Source organism: Synchiropus splendidus, chromosome 14 (genome assembly GCF_027744825.2).
Source record: "Synchiropus splendidus isolate RoL2022-P1 chromosome 14, RoL_Sspl_1.0, whole genome shotgun sequence".
In the NCBI taxonomy this organism is placed as follows: domain Eukaryota; kingdom Metazoa; phylum Chordata; class Actinopteri; order Syngnathiformes; family Callionymidae; genus Synchiropus; species Synchiropus splendidus.
Window position 1 is genome coordinate 9,603,277 of NC_071347.1, and position 17,526 is coordinate 9,620,802.

The 17,526-nt window shown below is 42.3% G+C and overlaps 1 protein-coding gene across 4 annotated transcripts; it reads right to left on the minus strand.

Moving 5' to 3' along the window:
- Positions 1-97: 97 nt before the first annotated feature.
- On the minus strand, positions 98-17,198 carry zmp:0000001167 (protein phosphatase 1 regulatory subunit 12A). Of its 4 annotated transcripts, none has more exons than XM_053884968.1 (25): positions 16,848-17,198; positions 12,586-12,716; positions 12,381-12,499; positions 10,068-10,224; positions 9,851-9,995; positions 9,700-9,774; positions 9,533-9,612; positions 7,483-7,664; positions 7,301-7,410; positions 7,029-7,220; positions 6,868-6,956; positions 6,694-6,777; positions 6,468-6,575; positions 5,191-5,277; positions 5,028-5,118; positions 4,834-4,950; positions 4,664-4,766; positions 4,483-4,577; positions 3,774-3,833; positions 3,680-3,702; positions 3,538-3,595; positions 3,362-3,466; positions 2,645-2,695; positions 2,440-2,490; positions 98-1,110 (listed from the first exon to the last, which is right to left on the minus strand). In XM_053884968.1, exons 1-25 carry the CDS (start codon positions 17,121-17,123, stop codon positions 1,024-1,026), a joined length of 2,676 nt encoding a protein of 891 aa, XP_053740943.1. In that variant the 5' UTR covers positions 17,124-17,198; the 3' UTR covers positions 98-1,023. The 4 variants fall into 4 exon arrangements, with proteins under 4 accessions (XP_053740943.1, XP_053740942.1, XP_053740944.1 ...); XM_053884967.1 differs by having other exon boundaries at positions 7,483-7,688; positions 16,848-17,197; XM_053884969.1 differs by lacking the exon at positions 2,440-2,490 and having other exon boundaries at positions 7,483-7,688.
- Between the last annotated feature and the right edge of the window lie 328 nt (positions 17,199-17,526).

Genomic DNA, 17,526 nt, shown 5'->3' on the forward strand with positions numbered 1-17,526 from the left:
TTAAAACCACTTGAACTGGAGAATGACATTTTCTTTGAGGCTGTGTGACCATTACCTTTGAGAGAAGACGAGCAGCTAGTTGCCACAGACTTCAGACTGCTGTACAAAGACTTTTATTTTAAGGTGGAAACATCAATTTCATATATTAGAAACAAACTTGTGATTAAGCGCTGCTTGGAATTTACTTCATGGGATGCATTTTTAAACACTTTTTATACAATACTATACATATGCATGCTCTCCGGCAAACGCTGAATCTGTAACAAACCATGGAAATATATATTTTGTTCAAATTGATAATTAGCATAAAAGGCTGCCATCTGTTGGCTACTCGCCAACACGGCCAACATCTTGTTTTAAGACAAGTGGTGGCTGAGAAGGTGCTGTTGTCCGTCTGCAGGCTTTATTGCTTTGTGGGAGTAAAGTGCAGTGACCAGTTCGTAAAGTCTCAAGGAGTGTTTCTGTGGCCACAAATGTATATTGAAAAAATGCGTACGAGGAAGTGCACAGATGGAGGTAGGTGGGCTCAAACACTTGTGGAAACAAAACAACCCAACAGAGCAATAAAAACTTCCTCCTTCAGGATGTTGTTGAATCTTCTCAAACTTGTCAACAACAGACTCCAGCGAGGGCTGTGAGCGGAGTGAAGTCGTGACTGTGTCCTCAAAATTAAATATATGGGAGCAACAAGGCTGCAGGGCCCAGCGCTCGTGGAATGTGCATGGAGGAAGTATGTGATGCACGCAGAGGAGTGTGTGTGTGTGTGTGTGTGTGTGCATGTTCCCCTGATGCACAGCGGTGGTTGATGTGTTCTCCTTATTTTGCCAGTCTTGGCAGCTCACTCGTGTTGTGGGAACCTCCACACCAGCGGTCGTCCTGTGACTCGAGGAAGGCACACCGCGGCCACCGACTGATTTCAAGAGAGGCTGCACAATCTCCCCCCACTCGCCGCTCTTTGGCACAGAGAGGAACTTTTGAGGAATGGCTAGAGGAGGGGGAGGGGTTCCCTGATTTCCTCCATGTTTATTTGGAGAGTTTGCTGATGACACGGATCAGTGCTCCATTTTCATCTTTAAGACGTTGGTTGTCCGCTCGCAGGTCGACCAGGACCTGTGGAGGGGGGGAAGGGTTTAGTCAAATGAACCAGAAGCATTTCTTCTCCTACATACATCAAACTAGTGGCCTTTGACACATTTGTGAGACACAAATGTGCTGAGATCAAACAGATGCTGAACAAAAATAAAACATAACTTGCTACTCAACAGTAGAAGGTGTACTTTTAAATACAGTGGAAACTGTTGTGGCGCTGATCACACTTTGTTTCAACACGCAAGACCAAGGAAATGAGCGGACAGAATTTGCTTTCCTGAGGGGCAGGCTTTTATGCAGAGGATGAGGAGCTCAGTCAACCAGGCTGGGGAAAATCAGGCCACCCAAAAAAGGTTTACTAATGCATCTGACACACTGCAAAGTCTGGTGAGGAGGTTGGCGCAACAAAGAACACGCAGCCCATCATGATAATCTGAAACCCTATTCTGAATATATTAGTTGCACCTCAGGACGTCAACGAAATATTACCTGTCAAAATCGAAGGCACCATACGTGTAATATCAGCCATCAAAGGACCTTTATGTTTGCTGAAAAGGTCAGAGGAAACAACCCCAGGTAATACAAAGCCCACTATGGGATCCTCCTCACCTACTCAGACAACTTTTGTAATGATTAAAAATAGAAGGAAATGACTTAATTCTGATGAGGATACAAAATCAGGTTATTTCTGACCAACGCCGGCACCACTCCACCACCAGGCTGCAAATGAATCACGCACGCACGGCGCCATGCACCAAATTATAGGCAATAACGTTTTGCAACAGGCCACACGGAGGACTGCCAACAGAGCTCTCTTTATAGAGGTGTTGGCAACACTGCCGGGGTGATTCAAACATTAATAGTCCTCCGACTTACCCAGGAAAGTGCTTTTACTTGACATGGGCAAAACTCATCCAATCAGAATAGTACTTCACTCACCAAACATGATTTACATTTAGGGATTCACAAAGTAAGTTTAATCACTAATACAAACTACATTTTCACTCTACAGGCAGGTATGGCAGCTGCATTGCATTATGAGTTGTAGCGTGAGAGCTGGGTGTGTTTATTATGAGCTGACTTTATCAGAATTATTGGAGTGAATTGGAAGTAGAAATGCTGGACTTTAACCTGCCACATTATCCATTGACTGGATACTGGACACCATCAGGCATTAATAACAATAATAAATGTATTTTTCCCAGATGATATATACAGTTAAAAGTATGAAAAAAGACTGAGGTGTTTTTGCAAAATGCTACGGTGAGCTACCAACAATGCAGCCGAAGCAAGGCTACTAAAACAACAGCATGCAGCAGCAACATTCAGTGGCCATGAAAGGACTCTCACCTTCAACTCCTCCTCCAGCTCAGCCATTCGCATCTCCAGCACCCTCCGGTCCTGATCCCCAGGAGTAAGGTGGTGAAGGGAGAGAGGGACGTGATTTTGGGGAAAAAGTGTAATTTCGTGAGAGTGTTTTAAGGAACGGGAGCAGAGGTGGCAGGAGTGAAGCAGAAAAAAAGCTCCTGTTGCAAAAGCACTGCTGCACAATTACCTTTCTCTCCAGGTCCAGTAGAGCTGAACAATCACTGAAACGCTCTTGCCTCTGGAATTCAAGAAACCAAGTCAATCACCATCATGACCAGTGATCCAAAGTTGAACTGGCAAACAAACATGCTTCATCGTAAATCAATCCATCTGCCTTGAATCCGGAATTCTATTGTTGATTCAGTTTAAGGTAGAAACATTCAATTGGCAGGCAATCATGCAAAAGGAATCTGCCCAGGGTCACATGTTCGTCGGAACAAATACTGTCCAACTCAAATCTATGTCAAGGGTTACATTTATAGACCTTGCCATTCAGCAAAATCTGCATTTTAAGCCGCGATTCAGTCCTTTCATCACCAGGTGGATTCTGGAATTCCCCAACACTGACAAATGGATTTAAAATTATGTGTTTGACACTGTAAAGCCCTTTATAAACACATGAGGGATTCTAAAATGATAACACTTCTAAACTGTTTTGGAAGTGTTTTGGAAACGGCAGAGATTCGTGAGTGGGAAATTAATGACATTTTATTGATTAAACAACCATTGAGCAAGGCACGTCACCTTATCGCCAAGTCACAGCAATCATTTACTGCACTCCAGATTATGTGTAAACAATGCAGAGACTCAAATTTAAATTTGTACATTGTCACAATGGTTTATTTAATTCTAAAAGAACCAATGGCGCGTTTTTGCCAACCATTCTGCGTCAAACTTTCCTTACCTGTGTTGCCTTTTCCAGGTCCAATCGAGTTTGATTCACTATCTTCTGAGTATCTTGGAGCTGAGACTGGAGCTGGCTGTTTTCTCTCGACAACTCTTCAAACAGCTGAGACACAAGCGCAAACAATAAACAGCTGGTGGGAACTGCCGGTAAATGCGTCCGCTCACTGCGCCAACCTTCTTAAAATCCTTTTCTGAGCTTCCAACTTCACTAGTGCCACTGGTTACGTCAGTCCTGGAGAAGTAAAGTAGGTCACTGTTACTAGCGTTATTGGGACCATGTCGAGAGCATAAAGCAGGTCAAAGGTTTCATACATACCTCAAGCTCATGCGCTGGTCTGTCTGCAAACAAAAGACAAACATGTCATTTGGGGTTTCTTTGGGAACAATCCATTGAGCCCACAATTACAGACCTGGGACTCCAGTCTGCCGCCAGCAACCTCATCCTCTCCACTGGGCTCATTGTCGTCATTCTGCAGATCGCACAAATATATTCATTTAAAAAAGAATAACTTGGCGTTTTACTTAAACAAAGTCCCAATCTAACCTGCAGAGCAAATAGATGTTCCACTCGTAAGAATTCCATATTGGGAAAAATTAACACAACGACTTGTACAACAAAGTAGACATGTGGTTAGTATATTAAAAGACATTGATGCATGTCTAGCACTTTTTTTGCGGACTCACAGAGAGGTGGAGAAAGCGGGAGCGGTGGGAAGTAAGATAAAGCGAATGAATGATGGAACATGTTCTTAAAAACAGATAGCTGAGTTTTCACGCTGGACTGGTGGACGATGTCAGATAGGTTTTGATGTGATCCTTTGTTTCCTTAGATAGGCATTAAAGGGTAGTAGCTGATGCAAGATTCATCATGCTAACAGCGGTGGTGAGTAGAGATTTCAGTGGGATAAATAGCAAAGAAATAAGACTGATTTTAACTGCTTTTATTCCAGACTGAGCTCCTACATTCCTCTAAGTACTACTTTTGCCTGTGAAGTAAATAGAGACAAAGGTAAACATTTTGCCTAACGTTTAAAAATGGACAGATATCGAAATCAAACACCTCATATTCATGAGACAGCTGACCCCAAAATTAAAGCGGTTTGAGGATGGATCGCTGACCTCTCCAGTGCGCTGAGCCTTCCGCCTTGCACGAGCTTGTCTCCTCTCTCTTCTCTCCAGGGCCCATCTCTCTGTCTCACTGTCTCCTTCAGCAGCTGGAAAGAACCCGAAAACAGTGTAATAAAATTGGCAAATTATTGATTCAATTACATCTTTGAGAACTAAAGCTGAAGACTGTCACCTTTACGGTCAGAAATATGTGTCCTCGGCGTTCCAGCAGGCTGAGTGAGACCCAACAGGTCAGACTTCTGCAAGCTGGCAATGCGAGACCTCCAGCTTACTTCCTGTTACAAAGCACGATGTTCGCTGTGAAGCCAAGTACATAGAGCAAGGAAAACATCCAGGTCTTACCCCTTCCTCCGCTTTCTTAGTTTTGGCCTCCCTCTCCTCTTCTTCCTTCTTTTCTCTTGCTTTGTTGTCCGTCTTCATAGTCTTTTCTGCCTCCTGTAGATCTGTAAGCGTCACACCCTGGAGAAGATACGACAATCAGACTTTCCAACACGGCAACACACTAAAAGTCATTTGACATGAATTCTGGGACAAACCTGAGTGGAGCGGCGGGACTGCCGCGCATGCCTGGAGCGGGCTTTTCTCTGTGCTTCGGCCTCTTCGTCCCGCACGGGTGTCAGGTAAGACCTGTAGATATTTCACAGGTTCAGCCCCAAACATGTCAACCTTTGAAAAGGTCATTCATCATTGTGGACTCACTTGCGTCTCTGCTTGGCTTCCGGCTCTCCGGCAGTCGTGTTCTGTATAGTGGACTGTTCCTTCTTCACTGCCTGCTCCTGAGGATGCCTTGGAAATTAAAAAGCCATTTAAAAAGGCAAGACTGAAGCATGTATCAAATCTGTATTTGACATTATTGTGTATATTAGATCTCGTTCACACTACACATCCATAATTTATAAAAAATAGGGGTGGGTTTCAATAAAAAAAAAATCTAATTAGAGAATTTGGGATTGATTCATCTCAATCTCAGTTTAATCGTATAAGAATATTTGCCACAAGAAGCCACATTTTTCTATATGAATTAATTTGGTATATTAGTGAAACTAACGATGGACCCATACATACATTTAAACAACACAATATTGTTTGTTTTGCATCAGTGTGACAATGGCACAATAAATCACAATGGTGGCTATATTCAGGTTTTTATATCACCTTATTTAAACTAAAGCTCTTTTAATGTCTTGAAAATATTTGTATAACAATTTAAATTTTACAAGAATTTCAAGTACATTCAGAGTAGTGGAAACCCTGACCATTGTGTAGTGAAAAACCTCCCTGAACCAAAGCAAACAGATGCTTTTGTTTGCTTTTGTTCAGGGATTCCTCCATGTTTGTTGTTGTTGTTGTTGTTATCATCCTAGCTGCCACGTGTCTTGTGCATCAGTGTGATCAGTGGACCAAGAACTCCTGCACTTACAAAGGCTCCCTGTTGTCTGGAGAGCAAACAGTTCAATTAAATTAAAACGATTAAATGAGATTTAAATATTTTAGCACGTTAATTACTATTAATCAATCGCAATTAACTTGTTAAAGTCCCACCACTAATAAAAATACATACAATTTTTAAAATGCAATATTAAGAAGTCAAAAACCGACAGCTACTGAGCCCGACATGGTCCTTGGGCCCCGCTTTGGCTGAGTCAAGCTGCTACTGCTGTTAAAATGCTTTAACAGTCGATATGTGTTAAATAACAGTAAATGAAGAATTCAGTTTTTTGCATGTGAGAGAAATCACATCACCTACATGCTTTTATGTGCACTTTCCACCAAGTTTATGGGCTGTGGAAATATCCTCACATATCTACAGTTTCCACAGCAACACAGGTAAGATCTATTGTTCATGAGTTCATGGAGCTGCTTTTGAGTTAGACCCAGCGGTAACCACTTACAAACTCAGAATTATGGCTTTTAATTATTAAATAAATTAAATTCAAGCAATATATTAAAGGATTTAGTGTTAGACAACTGCATACCTTTGGGACAGGACACTGTTAAGACGGCTAAGTCCAGCAGAGCTTGTGTCTGAGGTCACGGTTGAGTCATCCAGTCGCTTTCCATAACTGGAGGAGTCCGAAATATTCCTGGAAATATTAGACAGCATCTCACAGATCCAAGTCAGAACTGGTCGGATGGAGTTGGGAGCAAAAACACTGACGCTCAGAAAGAAAAGCAGGATGGGAGGTGAGCAGCACAACTAACCTGTGAAGCAATAAGGGGGTGGTGCTAGTGAGATCATTCCGACTATGAAGGCGTCGCGTGTAAGAGGAACTACGGCTTAGCCAACTGGGAAGGTGACAAGGCCACATACATGGTGACTCAAAAAGCCATGGTTCTGGTTTCAGAAAGCAGGAATGCACAAGTGCAGAAACCCACCTGCTGGAGTTGTCGTTGGTGCTGTCAGGAATACTGAAGAGTCTGCGTGACGTGATGGGCGGAACACGGGCCAGTTTTGGCTCCTGTAACTGTTGACATAAGTTTGATTTTACTCCGCTAATGAAACATGCTGGTCTGTGGCAGCTTTCACGGTAAAATACCTTGGAGTCACTTTCTGAGCTGAGACGAGGGCTAGAAGCAGAGCGGCTCATGCCCAGGCCCGACTGCGGAGCCTTTGTGTCCTGGCTGGATTCAGACAATCCAGCTGAACCCAGAGTCACAGAGCTGCCTGCTTTCCTCAAAGACGTTCTCCAGGATCCTGGGGCCTCCGTGACTGGCGGCTTGCTTGTTTCCTGCCATAAAAAGCACCATCGAGAGCAGTTGTTTATTAGCTTGGTTTCCCTGCAGAGAGCAATTTGATGATACAAATTACCCTTTTCACTTGGCTGGCAGCAGTGCATGCCGACATGGAGGTAGGAAGGTGGCTAGTGGTGTTGCGCTTGTTGTTCAAGTTGTTGATAATCTCTCTGTTCTTTGCTTTCTCTACAAAAACGAGACAACAAATCACTAAAACCCATTCAAATCAAATGGAGAAGCAGCAGGTGAGGTACTCACCAGACTCTGCATCACTCTCAGACTCGCTCTCCTCCTCTGAACTGGAGCTGCTGGAGGCTTTTGTCTGGCTTTGGGACTGACTCTGAGCAGTCTGGCCTTCCTCCTCCTCGTCTTCAGGTGGGCTGCTGGGCAAGGCGGGCGGCGAGTGCTTCTCACGCTCATGGATGTAGATTTTCTCCTTGCTGCTCATACGAGAGATAGAAGTCCTACAGGGGCGGGGCCAAGGTGGAGTGGAACAAACAGGTGGCATGCAGGGAGCTGATCAGTGAGGACAATCGTTCCATGTGCAGCCAATTAGAGGGAGCATGCTCTCACCAACACACCAGTGCCACAAGCGCGTGGTTTTTTTTTTTGCTGCCTTCACACCTGTGATTTGGGCCACAGGTGTCAAACTGAACCCAAAAGCGTGGGTCCAACCGATCAGGAACACACACTACAGCTAATCAGGTGTCTGGAGGCTGTTATTGTTTGTCAGTCTGGTGCTGTTTGTTTCAGTGGACAACTAACTTATATGTGCTTGCAGGGTTGGAACAAAAGCCTGCACCCACAGGGCCCTTTTGGGATTCTGTCTGACGCCCCTGTTTTAGGCCCTCACATTGTCCAAACACAGTAACATGTATTCCGACCATTTTGCCTAACTTTACAGTTTATTGAGGTCAAAATTAAAATATTAAAATGATGTCTTAATTGGGGCTACCCATATTTCTTAAAAAATAAATATTTTTAAATATTCCATGTTCACATACCAGTATAACAAGAAACATATCATTATAATAGAATGATTTTTTGACAATGTGTCCATGTCTTTGTCTCAGCGGGAGGTGTGTGGATACTTTAATGTTGTACTGGTGAAATTTGTGGTTGCCAGTGATTTGCCAAGCACCTTGAGTGGCATAGAATGGTATGAAATCTTCTATATAAACAGCACTTGGCTGATCGATTGACATTAGCGACAAGCACCCCATTTTTTTTAAATCACCCTGAAACACAGTCACAGTTTGCCATCAATGCTTGGTCGGTAATTTATCAATTTGTAAAGGGCTGCACGCAAAACTATCTGGCTATGTTTCCAATATCTTCAATAGAAGCACCTGATACTTGAAGTGACCAGGCTGATGTTTCTTCAGTTTGTGGTTGATTGTGGTTTAAGTTTTATGTTCTGCCTAGGTATGCAATATTATAAACAATAGTTAGATTCAGTACTGTGGACTTAATGTATGTCTTCAGAACAATATACTATTATAGAAAGGGGAAAAATCTGGTACCCAATTAGTTTCGCATTGTTTCCTTAAAAGCATGTTATTATATTATATTATATTATATTATATTATATTATATTATATTATATTATATTATATTATATTATAAGCTGATTTTGTTTCTTTTTATCTTAATTACAAATTCTGTTACATGTGTACTACAATATTAATTGAATCGAAGTGTCAAGCCAATTTAGGCTTTAACTATGTATAATGTATTCACAATTTCAGGATACAACTGTTTTGAGACTTGACTTATGACTAGGATTATCCAAAATCACCACATGAAGTGTTAAAATGCACAATCTCAATGCTTGTGCTGCATTCCCCTCATATTTGTCAGCAGAGTCACAAGCCGACACAAAACCCCAGGTGACAAGTCATACATAGGTTTCACTGTCTGATCAGAGATATGTGCTGAAGCATTGCCTAACCAAGGCCATCATTTGTTGAAGTGCGTCTCAATCCCTTGTCTTTCCAGTTTCCTCCATAAAACGTGCAAGAATATTTCAACTAGGAACCTTTTGTCGGGACCAGAACTCACTATGTCACATAAGTGCCAAAGGGAGCAGTTCAGGAATCCTTTGTGTACTGAAGCATTTAGTGCCAAAGTGGGACACACCACACAGCAGTGGCATCAGTTGACCTGACAGCTTTCAAAGGGACTGGCAGAACAAAGGTTAATTCAACACCTACATGCAACCGTCAGGTACAGCTGGGACTGGTGGTTTTCAGCCTGGGACAGTTAATGCAACAAACACACACCCACATGCCAACAAGCTGGCACTGACCTGCGTGTCCGAACTGGCACCATGGAGATCTGTGAGTTGGTCTCAATAACAGGAGTCTGCTTCTCTTTCTCGCTGCGTAACTGAAAAGGATTATAAACAAGAATAAACACATTCGTTGTTGCAGCACAATCAATCACGAGGTTTATCAGCAGGAAGGACAAACTCACAGCGTTCTGTTTCTTCTGCAGCTCCTCCAGAGCGTCGACTAGGTTCTCATCTGCCACATCTAAAGGCGTTTGGCCCTAAAAGGACATCCATTTTCAATGATCAGAAGTGATTAGAAGGCTGTTTGGGACACTTCAAGTATGATAAACTCACCACGTTATTGACGGCAGTCATATCGCACATGTGGTCAGCGAGCAATGAGCAGACCTCCTCTTGCCCCCAGTGAGCTGCTGCATGTAGCGGCGTCCACCCATCAACATCTCTGCTGTCTATGTCCACCCCACACTGTAGCAGCACCCTGAGCAAAAAAATATAGTAGAGACAAACATTAAACTCACTGTCTCACAAAACCAAGCCATAAACATCTCACTTTAAGACTTCTATGTAACCCTTTGCCGCCGCCACATGAAGAGCCGTCGCCTTAGTGTTAGGGTGGGGAGTGAGAGCGCCGCTTCCCGCCAGAACCGCTGTGGCGTCTTGGAGCATGATCCTCTCCTCCTCCTTCCTGGCCTTGTCCACATCCACTCCTGTTCAAATAACATTCATTTGTGGTGTGAAATGCAGGTACGAAATGAAATGCTACATAATGCATGCTAAATGCTGCAGATGCTACACATCAGTGCTAATAACTTCTAGTTAATTCAATAATAATAAATATATTTCAAGGAATATGAGCAGCTGTATCAATGTGAGTAATACAGTTTCAGTTTGAATGCTCTATTGCGCGATGATACATGATCTTTAACAATGCAAGTTATGAAATGCGGTACATTGATGGTCGATTAGTTCTTGGACACTACCATGGAGGAAGAGGGTGTATATGGATACCTGAGAAGGACATGATGGTAAAAAGGAACACCGGAAAATAACTCATTTCCATCTATATTGTGGTTTTCACATAATTGTATTACATTTATTTTAACTCTACAATGTAATACCGTTTCAGCATTTGAAATGTCATTTATGTCATGAATCTTATAACAACTTACAAGATAGTTTTTATAGTTTCATACCTTTTCAGTTTTCTCATTTCATTCAATTCCTTTTATGATTGGTCCTTGTGTATTTTTATGCACACACACAGATGCCTCTCTCATAGACAAGGTTCTGGTTCTTGAACCAGTGCTGTTTGGGAATTCTCAGAACCTTAGTGTTTTCTATTAAACTGATTTAAGCGGAACTCAAAAAAGTGTCACTCAGGAGGAAGTAAGCAACAATCGGAAAACAACTCCGATATTCAGCAGAGCAGTCAACACTCACCCAATTGGGGCGAGAGGCTTGTCACATGCTCACACTTCCCATGTCTCACACATTTCTTGCTGAATGACCGGTATATGAGTGATAAATGTAGCACAATGCACTCTACCACAGCCACGTAGATCACAAGGTTGCTGGTTCGCATCCAAGTGACTTTTTCAATGCCTTAACTTTCAATCAGGTAGTTCGAAAAACCAAAGTAAATAACGAGGGAATCTCCTGTTTTTTTAGCAACCAAAGAGATTTTAAAAAACATATCAATGTATTCCCCCATCCTCGTTGCCGGATCATCACAGACCCGAGACCCACTTGCAGTTTACAGTTTGTGAACCAGAGCTCACACAGCAGCTCTGTCAACAGAGTGACTATTCTTGGATCCTGATGCTAATCCGGAACACCACCAACTTTGAACTGTTCTTTTTCCCATCATAAACTTTGTCTGTTAAAGTACAATTGAATTCCATTTGAAAGAGAAATCAAGAGGAAAATTGATATTGTATTGAAGGTACAGCAGTGAAAATGAAGGGACGCTAAAAGCAATATTAGAGTAGCCTGGAAGAAAATGAAACTGAATTGGGAAAAGAAATGTACAACATTAACAGACATAAACAAATGACAAGAAAAGCCTTCTTTCAGTCTCATAACATATGTGCTGCATAACTTGAACTGGTAATTGATACTTGGAGCAACATTCTTTAGAACTGGATTTTCTCTGTGAGTCCTGCTGTAGGGTTTCATGTACACTGAGAAACTCTTCCTCTCTGTGCTGCTTAACTCGTGAGGTCACAGTGACTGAAGTAAATCATCAGAGTAATTGTATATCGGTGATGCAGAAACAAACATTTGTCAATACATTTCCGTATATACTGGTCCTGGGACAGTCCAATTGATCTTAATAGCACACAAACTAATCTGCACAGTGACTTATTTTCCTGCCTACTGTGACTGTAACCACAGGACAAGAATGCAGAACAAATGCAAACGTTCAGGGAAGATTCCAAAACTGTTGAGAAAACTCAATCGATTTCCGAGCATCTTATCAACTCTGCTTTGCGAGGGGAATTAAAACACATTCTTTTGGCAAATCATATTCACAATAATGTTGTGATAATAGACGTGATGAAATGGAACGACTCAAAAACAAAGTTTCTGATTTATAACTACATAATTCACATACTTATCTTTTGGATCTTCAGTTCTAAGAACCACACAGGAGTAAAAAAAACTAGACAATTTAAATGGACTGAAATGGAGATTTTGCATTTGCATTATTGTTTTTGCATTGTTTCTACAAAAAAACTTGTTTTTTACTTATTTTGGTTTTGGTTAAAGTTTATGAAATTCAATTGGACTGTGAAGAGGATGAAGATGATCAATTACTGATATCTAACATGCTAGCCGGACCATGTTGTGCTTCAGGTTTTACCTTGTTTTTTGATTTCTGCTTTGAGCAGCCTCTCCATGGCGTCTTCAGTGGCCACATCCAGAGGAAGCTCTCCTTCACTGTTTATTGCTCCCACATGGGCCCCGTGCTCTATCAAATACCTGAAAAACCAAATGTCATAAATTAAATTGTGATCTTATATTTTTTATTTCCGTCTAATTCCTGGAACATATTTTAAAGCACTCACTTTGTGATCTGGATGAAGCCGCAGGATGCTGCTGCATGAAGTGGAGTCCAGCCCTCGTTGTCCCCTCTGTTGACGTCGCTTCCACTTTCCACCAGAAACTGAACCATCTCTGCATTTTCATCAATGCATGCCTGCCGAGAAAAGCATCCACGTGTGAGACAGACACAGGGACTGTCGTGAAGTCATCATAAGTCACAGGGCACAAGTAGACAGGCAACCACAGACAGATTAGACTGTCTTTATAGGCAACAATTAACCTCTGTTTATTGTTAGATTGTGGGAGGAAAGGCTGTTGCAGATTGCTGGAGAGTAGCACATGCTTGCTGGACAGCAAGAGAGCCAGCTGGCTTTCTCTTAAAGGAAGTTGATCAGCCAGGAAGTGTTCTTCCAGAGAAAGTCCAGACTTAAAGGTGTCCAATGTTTCGCATTTCCTTTTTAATCAATACTTTGGTCAGCCGGGGAACATTTTTGGCTAGAAATGAGAATTCAAAACACTGAAACAACACATATATGCTATCTCAGGTTCTGCTGCAACTTTTATTGCGAATACAGATACAAAATGAATAACCATTAACTATCGAACATAGCATTGTCTCTGTGTCATTTTCAATGTTGGTGGTTCATAAAAAGTAGCAGCATATATTGATTTTTTTTTATTCATAATGTAGCAGCATTGAACTGTATTTAAAAAAAAATGGAAAAGCACTAGAGTGCAAACCTCTGGACGGTGATCCGAATCACTCCCAAAATGCAATCATTTATTCATTGACCCGTTTCACATATTTCCTGAAAATTTCATACGAATCTGTCGATAACTTTTCAGCTTACCTTCAACACAAGCAAACACAGCTGAAATTATTCATAACCCTCTAACAAACAAAGCAACTGTTTTCAACAATAATCACTAATGTTTTGCTCTGGCATCTCTTTATAAGGAGCCAAAAAATATGTCTCAAAACACTCCTTCTGTGGACCAAGAGAGACAGTGACTCTATTTTACTGTTTCTCCTGCAGCAGCACAAACACCAGTCCCGAGGTGCACCTCATGAGAATCCCATGGTACCAGGAGCCAGGTGGCATTTTATTTATTTAAACATGCAGAGCCAAATAACACATGAAACTCTTATCTTTTCTACACTTAAAATTCTCCTGAGATAATATATTAGACCAGTCATGAATTTAGAATTATTATTACCAGGCACTCACATATTAGCATCGCTGGATTCTATTATACATTTCAATCATTTTAGTTTATGCCACATCAACAGCAATGTTATGAAGAAGATGAGCAGGCACCATTGGTCAGCTGAAGAATAAATGCATGAGCTCATTGAGAACAGTTCACTTAGAGGGGAAAAGCAGTGCTGATAAAAAAGTTGGTTCAGGGAACAGATCAGTTGTTTTTGACTCAAAGAGGGGAAGAAAAGAAACAGACCTTTATGGAAGGACTGAATGTTTGCTACACAAAAAGAAAAAACAAACAGCAATGATAACGTATTTTTCCACAGTCACTAGATTTTTGTTGTTTTGCACAGTGAGACAACATCATAAAAATAGTGAGAACTAAGCACTACCAAACACCAAAGTAGCATTTATTTTTATATATAAACTGTTCCTCCATGACAGTCCTACAAGCTGAGGTTAAACTGGCTGAATACTGCAGCACTCCAGTGAGATTGTCCGGCTGGGTGCTACATTTTCCTTCCAAGATCTAAAATAAAACTTTTTAGCTGTGCATGCGGTGATGAGTTGGTGACTGTCTGGAGGAGCGGGAGGTCTAGGAGCTTGTTGGATGGCATATTTGCATTAGCAGACACATAAATCCCTGAACTAAAAAAACAAAATTTGGTCCAACAGGCCAGACTAACTCTTTATACACACACTGAAGACGTAAAAGCATCAGGGAAGGCCATAAAAGTATAAAAAGTCCAAAGAAAAGGGGATATAAAAGGTAGTGTGCAGGAGGTCTGCATCCATGTGGCCATGCTTGGAATTTAAATGAAATCATTACTAGTTTGTGGCTTCTGTTTTGTTATATATATTTATATATAGGCAACAAAAAAACAACCATGGTGAGAAAATTGCTTTTTCAGGTTTATAAAACCCAGTCGGGGTTAAATACCACAGCACAAAGTGCGCCACATGTTTGGTGCCTCTGGTTGTCTCACTGGCAGACGTCTTCTCAGAACAGCAGCTCTTGTTTGCTCACACACACATCATTGTCCTTCAAGCCGTCTTAAGCTGCCTTAAGAGGCTTTCAGACAAATTTAACTCATCGTGAAGCTGCAACAAGTCAATGAGCTCTTGTTATCCTTGCATTAAATGTACGTCAATGGTAGGTAACCAGTATCCAGGAGACACTTTTTCCTTTCAGATTATTTCGTGTCACTATTAACCAGTATGTATATATATCCGTTGTACTGGACAAATCACCAGTTATGCAATCATGCATAGCGATATAATACACTGGTGCCTGTATTGCCCAATAAAAGGAAACTTAGTTTCACAGGTGAAAATATGTGTCTGGAATCCTGAGGTGAAGACTGCAAATGGCTGGTCCTGCATTGACCTTATTATTAAAAATGAATGGGATGTATTGTCTTGATATGAGAGTTTCATTACCAGTCCATAAATAAAAATATAGATTTGTGTTTGATAAGCATCAGGAGCAGAAGAAAACATTTGGCGGTGTCTGACTTAATGAGTCTTTTCTTGTCTTACTGCATCAGCCTTGTGTTAACTTCTTCACTTATTTTCTTAAAATTAGAAGTGTCCCATATGGAATGGAACGTCGACACCCATCATTGTGAAAGCCCTGGAAGAAGCAGGCACAAGCAGTGACTGTTCTGGGGGGTTGGATGGGACCCTGAATAAGTGGCCAATCCTGATTGGATGAATGAACAGAGGGCACTTCTTCAACCCCAAGTACAACAAGGGGGCACACAGACTCCCAGCAGACTCATCAAGTGACTCATTGTAAATGTGGCCTTCAACAAGAGCAGCTTGTGCCGCTGCATGATGTTTTAATTTCCATTTCTTCATCCGAAATCCCCCAAGTCCCACCCACTGGGATTTGGTGAGAGTCGGGAAGAAGACAGACAGAGAGAAAGAGGAGGAGAAGGAGCAGGAGGAGGTAGCTCCAAAGGAGAGTGAAATAGTCGGGGGTAAGAAAGGCTTTGGACGACGGAAAGTTTGGTGTGTGTGGGACTATATTTAATGTGGTTGCTGGGCAACCGATGAGCAACAGGGGAGAAAGTGATGGAGGGCAAAGGAAGGACCACACTTGGAGATGGTAACACATCTGAGCAACCCATTCACCAAATATCCAGGCATGAACATGTTGCCTCACTTATCTTAGAGTTTAATGGTTCAAATTCAGCTGGGAATGACATGACATCACCGCCTGCCACCAATGTGCTCACACAATAGCCACTACACTTGCTAACTATACACCAAAACATCTGTCATATCTCCGTCTCCCATGCCGGAGAGAAGTGTTTATGACAGGTGGTATTATTAAAAAGTAGCACGACTACATCACAGAAGGTTTGTGTGACAGTGAGGTTGTCCAGATCACTTCAGTGTTATGACTGTAGAGACGAGGGAGGGAGTTTGAGGCTGCCTTTAGTGGGACAGAACATGAAATGTCAATTTAGAACTGGTGAGCAGAGACTGACAAGACATCAGGTTCAAATCGAATTATATTGAATTGTGTTACACAGGAACAGCAAAAATCTAGTCTTGTTCAGGGACAGAAGACATTATAGGGTTTCAAACCAGTGACTTTATAATCCAAATAATATAACTGTGTAAAGATAATTATCGATTGCTTGAGATCAGCATCCAGATTATAATAATAATATATTTTTAAAGTAAGCACTGATCATGATAAGTCACAATCTAAGGGTACTTTTAAGTTAGTGGTACTTTATTTTTGTGTACTTTCAGCTCATCTGCCGATGATGATGATACAGTTGTTTTGGGTTGTATCGTGTATCAGCTCGAATGTGTATAACTAACTTGTTGTGAAAACTAACGAAAAGAAACGCATCAACAGGCTGAACAACCTGGGCGATCACTAGCGACTACAAAGAAGAAGAAGAAAAACTTTCGCAGCAGCATTAATAACTGTAACTTAGTTTGGACGCTAAGCTAATGCTACACCGCAGAGGACAGCGGTCACGTCACAGCAGCATCGCTGAGCTTCGTCCCTGAGTTTGAGGGGACCGTAAACCCGAGGACGTTAAGGGTGAACTCGGTACCTGGTGTAGCGCTGTCAGACCGTCAATGTTGGCGTGGTTGATGTCAGCTCCCTGCCGGAGGAGAGCTGCCACCTCCTCCCGGTCCCCAGCGGAGCAAGCGGCCATGAACACGGCTCCTTGAGCAAAGCGGACCCGCGGCCGTCGAGACCCGGAGCCGCCTGTGGAGTCCCTGCTCTGGGATCCCGTCTGATCCGTCTCCGAGCCCAGCCATCGCTGCAACTGATCCTGCCTCCGCTGTTTTGCAGCTTCGGACCGGGAATGGTCAGTGGCCGCCATCTTCCCTGGACTGTCCCGGACAGAGTCAGCTCATGGTACGAGAGGAGCTCAGGGGATGGTCTGAGCTGAGCTGAGCTGAGCTGAGCCGAACCCCCCCCCCCCTCCTCTCAGTGCGCCCCCTGGCGAAGAGTCCTGCATCTCAACTTCACGGGCAACGATGAACTCTAGCGCATGACAGAAATCCCGGTACGGAGGAGGGTTCATAATCGGAAGGGATTTCATGAGTACTATTCAAGTGGCGCGGGACCCGCAGTCTCTCAACATTCCAACTTCCTCGTCGCCAATGTATTGAATCTTTCACTTTTGGGTGTTGAGTCTTGTAGGTGGTGAGCACATGTACATGTGATATATTGACACTTGTATATATACTCGTGATGAGTCGATGATGTTTGATAAAACAGTG